The following is a 12,810-nucleotide window of genomic DNA, read 5'->3' on the forward strand; positions in this document are numbered from 1 at the left end:
TCTGGGTTCAAATTATAGCTTTGTCATTTATTATTGATATATGACTGCAGGAAAGTCACTTCACTTTTCTGGAACTGTGTTTTCTTACCTGTAAAAGGAGAGGGTGGGACTAGATGGTCTCTCCAGTCTCTTCCAGTTCTAAATTTATGATCCCATGAACCCAGAATTCTAAGAATACCCCATTTCTACATCTCTTTACAAGATATGCCAGTTGTAGTCCTCCATTTAGGAAATAAAACTGGACTCATAGACAATGATGGTGAAAATTATCACTTCTCATTTGCTTGCCAGCAAACAGGCAGAACATTCTCTTTATTTTCTTCATTCTTTAGGGACTTAGCTGATTTCCTTACTTTCTCTATCTCCCAAAAGTCATGAGACTGGAATTGTTAACCTCTGACTTTCTTTACTAGAAATCATTTTTCCCATTCAAGGTTATTCAGCACTACCTAGTAAGTCAGTCTCCTTCTCTCCTCGCCCCTCCCCTCCCTTTTTTTTTAACAGAATGCTAAATCCCCAGCATTTCTACCTAAGGTAATTTATGAAGCAGTTAGAATCTTCTGCAGCCAATTAGGAGTCTAATTATCTTGCCTCTCTTAAATTTTTTTTAAAATTCTGAATTTAAAGACACCCCAAAAGAGCATAGCTATATACAAAGTAGAATACAAAAATAAGTTTGTATTGAAACCATGAGTATCTTTTCCATAATGCTTGTTCCAAAACAAATACAAGAAATCTAATACATTAGTTTCAGAACTGTGCTATTTTGAACTTCTTTCTCTTCTCCTTTGTGCACTTTCAAAAATGCTTCAAGTTGCCTTCTTTTTCGTTTGCAATTCCTACTTTTGCCTCCCTCCTCCATAGATCAAGTAATTTTAGGTCAAATGTAGTCAATTTATATCTGGGTTCAGCAAAAGTTAGAATTGGTTTGTCTTAGCCTACATCTACAATCCTGTTTTCCTGTTTCCCACAAAATGCTAGAATTGGAAGGCATCTTAGATTATGTAGTCCACGCTCTCTCATTTTGTGAATGGTGGGAGGAAGAGATACTGGAAATCAGAGAAAGGAAGTGACTCATTCAAAGACACATGGCAGCAGGATTAGAACCCAGGTGTCTAGGCTCTTGACCTTCTTCAATATCACACAATCAGGGTTGACAAGATCATTTTTTCCCTCAAGGGAAAGGAGAATTTGGAAATAGACTAAGATATTTCTTTGTTTTGGTTTACATGTTATTTTTTCGTCCATTGAAAGTAAGAATTGGTGCTTCCCAACTCAAAAGTATTCAGTTGTCATCCAAACTATCCAACCATCCCATTGCCCTGACCTCAGGGACTTAAGTAAAGGAAAACAATCTGTGTGCAGAGGAGGAAGAGGAGAAGGAGGGGGAAGAGCAGGGGAAAGAGGAGACAAGTTGGTCTCTTCCTGGAGCCTTGCCCTAATAGATACTTCATCTTCAAGCTACTGCCTCAGAGATTGAGAAAATGGGCCATCTGTGGGTGAGCATTCTTTGCCCATGAATGTGCTGCTTTGCACCCTGACCAGCTGCTTGGACATATGTGAAGTATGCTTTTTGGTTTAGGTCCACTCATTCCATTGTGATTGAATTGTTTTCCCTAGAGCTTCATTGTCTGCAGGGTTGAGGGATTTAGGGGGGCTGTGTAGGGAAAGATCAAACCCTGCAAATGTTTTCAACCATCACCTGTCTGGATGACTTTTTGATGTAAGAGGGTGATGAGAACAAGGAGTGAAAGAAAGGAAGAGAAGGGAGACTCTGGTGAGAAAACAGAATTCATTTCTTGGAAATAAGGGATGGATGATTCTAAGGTGTGTAAGAAACAGTTCTGGCCAGGGAAGCTATAGGTCTAGATTTCTTACAAATTCTTAGTATTTCCTTTTGCACATGGCTTTTCTCACATAGTGTTCTTCCATCCTTGACCTCTGTGCCTTTGAATGTATCCTCAATGTCCACACTGCATTCCTTCAGCTGTACCTCCTAGAAGTTCCATCTTCCTTTGAGGGTCCACTCAAGCTCCTCCTTCTATATGAATCTTTTTTTCTGATCTCCCTAGCTGCTAGTGACTTCATTTCCCCATATTATCTTGGGTTTGCTTTGGGTCTTTCTATATTTATATTTTTTTCTCTCTTCACTAGATCATAAGCTCCTCAGGGATTGCTTTTGTAAAACCAGTGTCTAGGACAGTGCTGGGCATGCTCACAGGAGGTGCTTAATAAATATTGTATTTCTCCATGTATAAGATGCACCCTTTCTTGAAAAAATTGGGGTCTAAAATCTGGAAGCATCTTATACAGTGGTTGTAGTGTTTTTACTTGTATTTCCTGCTTTTCACACTTATTGTCTTTGCACTCTTTGTTTAGCATTTGTTGCCAGCATATTATATGTTTTGCCACGTTCTGCCAAGAAATGACGCAGAAAAAATTTTTGTACAGTGCTGAATTCAAGTTCAGAGTGATCCAGTTTGCAAAAGTGAATGGAAATCGTGCTGCTGAGCATCATTTTGGTCTTCCTCCAACTGAGAAAACAATCTGAGACCTGCTATGGGAAAAAGAAACTCTACTGAAAATGCCCTGGCTGAAGAAGGCCATGAGAGGCAAGTCAGCCAAATGGTCTGATTTAAAGAGGGGATTGAAGAGATGGATTGAAGAGCAAAGGGCCATTGGAATTCCTGTGTTCACAAAGAAGAATTTCTGATGACAAAGAAGTTACTGATTTCAAAGGAGGAAATTGGTTCTTCAGGTTCATGAAACAGAATGGACTAAGCATGCATCCACACAACAGACATGCTCAGGTCTTGTGCTTGTGTTCAACCACAGACCAGATTACAGGCTGGATAGGAGTTTTGACAGTGATGAGGAATTTTAGCAATTTTATGATGAATAAAACTTAAGTTCAATAACTTTATGCAATACATATTTTTTCAAATTATTGGCCCCAAAATTAAGGTGCATCATATATATGGGAGTGTCTTCTACATGGGTTAATATGATACTTGATTGATTGGGAGCTGTTCTTGAAGGTAAAGGTACAGGCAAAATGATGATATACATTTCTTTAGAATGTTAAGATTTATTAATGAATACTGTGAGGTAGGAAGTGCAAATGTTTTTCTTCTCAATTTATTTATAGATGAGGAAACTGAGACTCAAGGGGAAAAAATAATATGCCCAAGATGAACTGACTAGTAATGAAAAAATCCCCACAATCAAACTGAACTGAAACCCATGTTTTCAGAATTTAAAATTGTTTATTTTTGTTCATTTAGTCCTAATAACTTTTCCAGCCTTAGGATTCCTTGATTTCCCTACACAGTAAACTCCATCCTCGAAATATCCAGTCAGAATATGGAGAATCTACCAATGGATGTTTTGCATTCCATATCTTTCTGCCCCCTAGGAGGCTAAGCATGGCAAACTTCTGCAGGCTTAGAATGGGCTGAAAGCTCATCTCTTCCCTAGAAAAGAAGTACCTGATAAAGCTATCCCTTGGGTTATTTTCACTCTTTCCACAAAAATTTCCTTGAGTACTTGATTCAGTACTATTCAGTAACCTAGGATGAGGATGGGGATGGGGATGCAGCAGAGAGTAGTGTCTCTCCTTGCCCCGAAAGAGCTAACAGATCTGGCTAGCCTTATCTCCTCACTGTTGTCCTAACATGCCATGCTCATTCCTGCAACTTGGATCTTTTCAGCTTTCTTTCTTCCTTCTCCTTCTCCTTCTCCTTCTCCTTCTCCTTCTCCTTCTCCTTCTCCTTCTCCTTCTCCTTCTCCTTCTCCTTCTCCTCCTCCTTCTCCTTCTCCTCCTCCTCCTTCCTTATTCTTCTTCCTTCTTCATCTTCCTTGTCTCTCTCTCTCTCTCTCTCTCTCTCTCTCTCTCTCTCTCTCTCTCTCTCTCTCTCTCCTTATATCTTTATAGTAATAACCCTATGAAGTGGATAGTGTTTTCCCCCCCATTTTATAGATGCAGAACCTGAAACTTAGAGGGTTTAATTGACTTGGTTGGGCCCCCCAAGGTAATAAATTTGAGTCCCACCAATTCTCAGCTTTTTTGGACCACTCAAACAGAAGGTTGTCACCTGCTCTCCTTTGAATCCCTAAACTGTTTACAGGCTAGATGACAAGGTTTTAATTAATGTTAAATTCAATTCAACAAGTGCCTACTATATAAGATTCCATGCTAAGTATTAGGAAAATAAAGGTAACAAGGAAATGATTACCCTTCAGTAGCATTCATTCTACTGAGGTGAAACACCATGTAAACTGATAGGTAAATACAAGTCAGACAAATTATTTTTGGGAAATGGCAAGAAAGCTTATTACTGCCGACATTAGGAAAGTTCTCAAGGGAAAGCTGGATACTTGAGTGAATTTTTGAATGGAAAACAGTCAATCCTAGAGGCTATAGAACATTTCTTTCAAAGAGGAAGAAGGAAGGAAACAAACAATTATTAAGCATCTACCATGTATCAGGCATTGTTAAACAAGGTAGTATGAGAATTGGTTGTTTAATATGTACTAGCATGTCCTACAAATATGCTAATTCTGCCTCCTAGTGTTTCCTGCAAATCTGGGAGAATAATAATAATAATAATAAAAATAATAATAGCTATAGTAATGACTCATTTTTATGGGGGAAATATAAAAAATGCCAAATATGGTTTTATTTCAAGGTTACCAGTATTTTGGGTTTTTCTAAGCCACCCCCCACTGAGTAAACAGATGACTCACCTCTAATCTGTAATTGGTTCCTGAATTAAAGAATTGGCTGAAATAATGAATTCCCTCCCCAAGGACCCATGTTTAGTTAGTTTTCAGGAAATGCTCACTGTGTTGAGTTCAGTGTTGGTGGAGGCTGAGAATTCAATTGCCATGATATTGGTTCTGAGATGTGGCTGTCAACTAGACCAGAGCTGAGCCTCCACATTACATGAATAGGAGTGACTCTCCCTTTGGGGAATGCAATGACTTGTTTAGGAATTGATTCATGAACGGTGCTGGGGAAATCGTCACTTGTGTGAGTTGTTGAGAGCTGTTGACATGGCAATGTGGCACTGCTAAATATCTTTCCACACACTCTTGCTCTCCCTGCCTTCAAAATCCTATTGGAAACTCACCTTCTTCCTGAAGCCTGCTCAGTCCAATATTACTTGACTCCAGTCACCTTGGGACACCCTCACCATCTTTAAACCATAATACAGGACTATTGTGAAATTGTCTAACCCTGACTTCAATCAAGTTTAGGTTAAACCCAAGTCAGGTTTACTCAACCTGAGTTGAGTTTGTTCTGTCTCCTCTATTAGATTGTGGACTCCCTGAAGCCTCTTTCTGTTGATGATATATAGAGAGATATTGACTGTTTCTGGATCCAGGGATAAACCACCGACTTCAGTTTTTACTAGGTCACAGAGGGAACTTGTGGGATCTCTCCACTACCGGAGGGGAGGCAGTAACTTGGAATGGGAAGATTGCTTGGCGTGGACACAGGGGATCCTCATTGTATTTCCAGTTCCAGTATTTTCTATGCATGAGACCATGGATAAATTACCTAATCTTTATTCATTAGAGTTTCCTCATTGGTAAAATGGTGTTAAATATTCTATTTTTTTGTATGTTTTGCCTCATAGAATCACTGTGAGGAAAGCACTTAGTATATTTAAAAAGGACTGCATAAATGGAAATTGTTAAATGTGAATTGTTTTTAACCCCTTTAACCTCTTTAACTTGAACCATTTTTCAGAACTGAAGAGGTAGATCTGGTTTATGAAATTAGTTAACTTCTCAAGGCCCCCTTCAGGTCTGGAATGCAATGTTTGATTACTGAAAACTTACTCTCACAAACTGAGATTCTTTGCTGTGTCATTTTTCTAGCTGATCCCTATAGAATTCACATCCAGCGTGTTCCAGAAAGAATGGGGTATGGGTACTATTGATGTAGTTCTCTTTGGCCATGACCAAGCTGTGAATCTTCTATTCAGAAATGTAGATTAAGAAATGGGACTATCAGACCAAGTTTCTTCGTGCAACAAATATTTATCCAGCATGTACCATGTGTCAGAGATTTTGCTAGGTTGTGAGCCATCCAGAAATGTTTAACTCATGGTCCCTGCTCACTGTTTAGCTGGAAAGCTAAGATATGTTGCAAAAGAGCTTGTGCTAAGCGACAGACATGACAGTGGCATCAAGGGCCCTAGGGTTTTGGAGAAATGAGAAGTTACTTCAGATTTAAAGCTGTAAACGACCTTAGAGGTCACAGAATCCCACCCTCTCATTTTACATATGAGAAGGGATAGGGACTTGTCTGAGGTCACACAGGTAAGTGGCAGAGCCTGTATTTGAATCCAGGTTTGCTGACCCCAATTCTATTTGATTCTTCAATCAAAGCAAGAGCTAAATCCAAAATTTATGCAAGAACCCTTCCCTCAAGATGAGGGAAAGGATAATCAGCATGTATAGAAAATGAAAAGCATGGAGAAAGCAGGGCATACTTTAATAAAAATGACAAATAACTCTAAAGAAGCACTGAAATGATAGTATAGAATAACTTAAATAAATGCTTCAGGGGACATAGGGTACAAGTACCATGGGTAGAGAGGAAATATGAGAAAAGATGAATTTTGGCTTTCAGTGGCTCCTTTAGCGGATAGAAAAGTAAGAGCTAACACTCAGGCTATATGTGAGATTGGCCAACTCTAAATCTTGCTACACTCATTATTTCACAAATGAAGTAACTGAGATTCAGAGAGATGAAAAAAATGTGCCTAAAATAACATATGATAAGTTAATGGGACAGCAAAAATTAGAACTCAGTTCTCATGATTTCTTGTGGAGGGCCTTTCTATCTTGTTTTAATAGCAACTGAACAGGAAGTCTTTAATTTCCCCAATGTTGGTGAAGACTTCCCTGACTTTATAACAATAGTAGGTAACCTTTATATACCTGCAAAGTGAGTATTATCATTAGCTGCATTTTATAGATGAGGAAATAATCACAGGCATGCTATGAGGATCAGATGAAGTAGCATGTATAGTGGATTTACAAACCCTAAAACTATAGAAATATTAAAAAGGATGAGAAAAAGTGCCTGCATTGTGATGAGTTTCAGGATCACACAGTTAATGCATCTGAGTAAGGTAGAATTCAAAATCAGGTCTTTCTGTTGTGAAATTCCCACTCTGGCCACTTTACAAACCCTAGCTTTTTTTTTTTGGTTTGTTGTTTGCAAGGTAATGAGACTAAGTGACTTGACCAAGGTCACACAGCTAAGTAAGTATTAAGTATCTGACAACCTGTGCTCTATCCACTGGGCCACCTAGCTGCCCCCAGTTTCTTTTGGTGTATTGTTTCCTATGCTAGTTATTTTAAGGTTTTTTTTTTAATCACATCCTTACTCCTACCTCCAACTAGTTTGTAAGCTCCACTTAGGCAGGGACTGACTTGTTTGTAGAATTGCTGTGCCAGTAAAATAAAATATCAGTAAATGTATCTTATTATGTAATTTTGCTACATCTTATATTTTATTTTTTCCTTAAGAATATGATTTCTCTCTCAACACATTCAATTTTGATCACGGTATGACATAGAAACAGTGTAAAGACTATCAAACTGTCTTCTGTGGGGGTGGGGGGAGGGAAGTGAGATTGGGGAAAATTATAAAATTCAAAAAACAATAAAAAAAGATAAAAAAAAATTGCTGTGCTAAACGAACTGCTGAGATGGTGTTGTTGAAGAAGACATGGAACACTCCCGGGGATTCCAAAAATTGACCAGAGCCTAAGGGGTCAGCTATCACTTGGTCACTTTGTTCCTTCCATCAGCCTTCTAGATATATAAGGGATTCTGACAATCTTGCTCATCCTCACTCAACTCAGCAACTCCATCTTTTTCGAAGTATTTCTTTCTTGGAGTTGGGTTCTTGGGAGTGGAGGAGGTTTGTTTTTTGGTAATTTTTTTTTTTTCTGTGAAAGTGGCATTTTCCACCTCAGACCAGTTAGGATATTTAAAAGTAGCTGTTCTTAAGGCAACTATGATTTTTTTGAGTGACACAGGCAGGAAAATCAAAAAGTACATCGAATCACCCCCAAGTTGGAAACCGGGGGAGGGAGGGAGTGTTGTCCAAGGAAGACAGCAGAAGGTCGCCTTGACAACTCGAGGGCGGGTCTCATTGGAGGCCAAGAGGACCGGTAAGCATCTTTCTCAGTTCCTGGTGTGTTTGGCCCTCTCATTTTCTCCAGTCGTGGGTACCCTGCCCCCTGCAGGAAGGATTTTTTCAGTTTTTTTTTTCTTGCTAGGGACTTTTCTCTCCTGTTTGCTGAAACCAGACACCTGGCTCGGTGCAGCCCAGTGGAGTCCCCATGCAGCAGCTATTTAAAAGGACAAGGGCAGCTTTTACAATCCCCCCACCTCGCCACGCCAGCCCCCTTGACCCCCCCTCTAGCGGAGACTTCAAAAGGCTCAGGTCCCGCTCCGAGCCCCCTCCCGGCTCCCACAGCACCTATGAGCCGCCAAGCGGGAGCGAGAGCGGCGGGCTAGGATCCCAGGGAAGGATTAGCCGGTGAACTTGGGGTCTCCTTGTTTCTCCCTCTTTAGGAGACTGGAGAAGCCGTCTAGGCCAATGACCCAGGAGGTCCTTCCGACCGTCCAGCTCTCCGACCACCGAATTACACTGTGATTATTATTCAGCCCCTCTCCAAAAAGAGCATTTTACTCCCCCACCTCCTCCCCATCCAAGGAACCCGAGCCGATTTTCCCTTAGCTGCGGGGACCAATGAATACAAATGAATTTAGGGGCCGGAAGGAGAGACTCCTCGACCTCTCGCCTTCGCACGAAGTAAGTAGCAAGTGAATGGATTAGGGGGCCCGGTGGAGAGGAGGCTTCCCGGGTCGGGGAGGCGGGGCGGCTGTGGCATAACCCAGGGAGCCCGGGGGTGGAAGAGGCCGGCTCTCCTCGCCCGGGCACGTGGAGGAGTTTGGGGGTGTGTGCCTGTGTGTGTGCGAGGGCTTTCGGTCCCAAACCTCGAGCCTTCCTTTGTCTGGTCTGAGCCCCTTCTTGGCTGGCTGACCTTGCACGGGATAGACCGCGATGGGGGCCAGAGAGCCAGAAGCTGGAAGGCTGGAAAGCGGGAGCTAGTGGGAAGGGGGGGGGGGTCCAGAGAAGAGATGGGACCCCTCGGAAAACCAATCCGTGCCCCCTCTTTGGTCTAATTCTATGAAGTGCTCAGGGAAGGGAGGGAGATTGTCTGCAGAGACTCAGACGAGAGCTTCGGGCAGGACCCGCCTCAGGTACCTCCCTAAGATGGGGGCAGAAGCACAGGACTTCTCCTACATCCCCCTCTTCGTCCCCCCAGTCTGCCAGACTCTTGGGGATAAATAGAAGAAATGCAAAATAGAATCGTAAAATGTTAATCCTGAAAGGGACCTTAGAGAATCCACTCCTTTACATATGGGGAAACTGAGACCCTGGGAGGCTAAGTGACATATCTAAGGTCACATAAGTTTTTTTTTTTGGTGGCAGATTCTGGTCTCGATTTTCTTTTTCTCTGTTTTGGAGAAAGGAATTTTGAACTCTTGGGTCTCATTCTCCTGGAGGCTTTGAGTGAGGGGTATGTGTATTTGGCTGGGGGGGGGGGGTGGGAGGAAGAGAGAAGTGGGGACCCGCGGAGAACTTCCTTTTGGATTGTACGAATGAAAGTGTGAACTGTATCCCAGAAACAACTCGCCCACCCAGAACATCCTTTCGCTCTCTCAAGGAGGTTGGCTCCTATCCCCACTTCGGAGGGAGCCACTGGTAGGAAGGAAGGAAGGAAGGAAGGAAGGAAGGAAGGAAGGAAGGAAGGAAGGAAGGAGGGAGGGAGGGAGGGAAGGAAGGAGGGAAGGAAGGAAGGGAGGGAGGAAGGGAAGGAGGGAGGGAGGAAGGAAGGAAGGGAGGAAGGAAGGAAGGAAGGGAGGAAGGAAGGAAGGAAGGAAGGAAGGAAGGAAGGAGGGAGGGAGGGAAGGAGGGAGGGAGGGAGGTAAGGAAGGGGTCCCGCGGCTCCTGGGGTTAGGTCTGAGAGTGTCTCACCTCTCTCTAGTCGCAGGGGGGCAGCAAAGAGAGGGATTCGGAGTGAGGAGGTGGGGGGGGGGGGAGGAGAGCGCCTTTAAATCATTTTCAATTTCCCCAAATCCTTCCTTTTCCTCTCTTCCCCAAGTCAAGAGGAGAGTTTCTGGAGGGAACATCTGGCACGATAGGGCAAGATCCAACCACTCTCCTCAATAAAATACCCAGCCTCCGACCTGGCCCTCCCTGCCACCAGGGACTGGCATTAAAAAGCAGAGACACCAAGCTCCCATAGAAAAGTTTTTTTTCGGGGTGCGGAGGGTGGAGAGGAGCCCCCGGAATTGCTGCAACCATGTTCCTGGCTCTCTCGCCCACCGGTGTACTGGGGGGCGTCCTGCCTTTTGCCCGGGAGGGAGCGGAGATCCGCTGCGAGAGAGTTCCGTGGTGGGACTGAGGCAGCAGCGGCGGAGAGGACCAAGGGAGCCCCAGGAGTGCGGGCTGGGGGAGGCGCCGCGCCGGGCTCGCGGCGGCCGCGGCCGGCCCGGCTGGTCGGCGCCTTCGCGGGGCGCGCGCCGTCGGGGCGCGGGGCGCGCGGCTCCCCATGGATCGCGCTGAGACTTCTTTGCCTCCCGGGAAAGAGAGAATGAAGTAGGAACCCGCGATGGAGCCGGAATCGGCCCCGGTCTCCAGAGTCAGAGCCGCTGCGTCCAGGGGGTGAGTAGAAACTCCCAGCTCTGACCAGGGGAGGAGGAAGAGGAGGAAGGAGCGAGGAGAAGCGGGAGCGCCCTCCTCTCTTGGACCCCGGACTCCGGGAGAGTCAGGCTCAGAAGGAACTCCCTCTCCTTGTCTTTGGCTATACGAATTCAAAGGTCCCAGGAGCGGGGGATTCCGGGGTCCCTGTTTTTTGCCTTGGGGGGGATGCCCTGGGGCGGGGGTGGTTAGAGCTGCCAGCTTCCTGCCCCGGTGTCGGGTCCCGCCTCGGGAGAGGGAAGAGGAGGGCCGATGCTCCAGCAAACAGCCTGTAGGGTTTCCCCGAGAAGCCAGCCGAGCTGGGTGCTGAGGGGTCTCTGCGCTGCCCCCGCCTCCCGGCCAAAGTGGGAAGAGACATCCGGGAGGAGGGAGGAAGAAGGAAAGAGCATCCCTCCCACCCCCTTTTGCGCCTGCTTCTGGACTTCTCAGCCCTCTACCGAAAAGTCTCCTTCCCTATTCCCTTTCCCACCCCTTACCCTCGGCTTCCCCACCGGCTCAAAAGGGGGTCGCAAAGGAGTAGCTAAGGGTTAACGGACACTGCGTTCGTCCCGGGTCCAATGATTTACAGACTTTCCCTTCCCAGGCCGGACTCCTGCGGTGGGTTTGCTAGCGAGGAGCTCAATTTTCTTTCGCCTTCCCAGCCTAGGGGGTACCGGGGGGCTCCGGAAGCCAAGCTTGGAGGGAAGCTGAAGATCTTCTGCCATGCTGGCGCCGGGTCCCTTCTTCCTGAGATCCCTGGGTGGAGGGAGCAACTTGGAGCGGTAGTGCCTCTAGCTCGGTGGAAACCTTTCAGACTGTTATACTGGGCTGCTCGGGGGTGTGTGTGTCTGAATGGTGTGCCTATGCCTTAGAGTGTGTGTGTTTGTGTGTGTGTGTGTGTGTGTGTGTGTGTGTGTGTGTGTGTGTGTGTGTGTGACTGGATTTTGAGGAACAGCGTGGTTTTAGTCTTCCCCTTGTCCGGCTGGGAACTTTTGTCTTAAGCATCTGTGCTTGGAAGAACTCTGGTTTAACAGAGATTAGTTCCATTACAAGCCTCCCTTTTAGGGGAGGAGTCCTGGCTACTCCCAGAGCTGGGTGTTTCCATACATCTTTTGTGTCCAGAGTCAAAGTCAAAGGTTACCGTAGATGTCCCCCCCCCCCCCCCATCATCCTGTTTTGTGAAAGAGAGCCAGGCATTTTCAGCCCCAGTGCTTGCAAATCTGTTCCTAAATTACTTTTCCCAGAAACTGTCCTGCTCTATACTGCTGGTAACAGCTACTCCTTCTTTGGTCCGTGGTCTTCCTCACTTCTATTCAGTTGAACTGGATTCCTGGACACCAGAACTCCTTAATCTTTTCCCTTAGGTGTTCCAGTCCCTGCTTTATCCCATACCTCCCTTGCCAAACTACAATTTAGACATAAATTTCTCATATTTTCCTTTGTAATCTAGTACTAAGCCAGAAGTCAATTGATGAGGACAGAGAGTTTGCTTCATGGTGCACTGAAACTATAGATAACCAGACAGTTATTATCATTTGAGTGCTAAAGGAGCAGAAAGCCTGGCTAGTATCCTTCTCCTTCTCTGAATCAGAGAAACATACAGTAGGGTTCAATGGAAAGAGCCCAGAACGGGAGTCAGGAAACTTGTTAATCCAACCAGGAAGTCTGAACAGGATGATTTCCCTGTGGGAACCACAAGTCATTTGCTGTAGTCCTCAGTTCCAAAGAGGGATGATCTCTCCCATTCCTGCAGCTGGCATATAAAATCCAAACTTCCTCTTAATACTTATGCAGAATCTTAGCATGTTGAAAAGGGAAAGAAGAAAATAGGTGAGCTCTTATGCCAGCAAAGCAGAATACCTTCCTGGTCTGGTTATCCTTGAGTATCTTCTGGTGTACCTATGGTCAGACTTGGACTTTGCTGCTGAACCTCCCGAGTTGTAGAGCAAAGAGAACTGCAAAAAGATTTGGCATCATCAAATGTCTTAAAGTCAGATTAGCTTCAACTCTGATAGCTCTTTTACCTCTTA

At 44.7% G+C, this 12,810-nt stretch overlaps 1 protein-coding gene across 1 annotated transcript in view; it reads left to right on the forward strand.

The window, feature by feature from the left end:
- The first annotated feature begins 10,656 nt into the window (after positions 1-10,656).
- COL27A1 (collagen type XXVII alpha 1 chain) overlaps positions 10,657-12,810 on the forward strand; it is a 249,264-nt gene continuing 247,110 nt past the window's right edge. The window contains exon 1 of the mRNA XM_074211169.1: positions 10,657-10,765. Within this exon, the coding sequence (XP_074067270.1) occupies positions 10,713-10,765 (53 nt within the window). The 5' untranslated portion in view covers positions 10,657-10,712. The remainder of the gene's footprint in view (positions 10,766-12,810) is intronic.

The sequence above is a fragment of the Macrotis lagotis genome, chromosome 1 (assembly GCF_037893015.1).
Source record: "Macrotis lagotis isolate mMagLag1 chromosome 1, bilby.v1.9.chrom.fasta, whole genome shotgun sequence".
NCBI classification, from domain to species: Eukaryota; Metazoa; Chordata; class Mammalia; order Peramelemorphia; family Peramelidae; genus Macrotis; species Macrotis lagotis.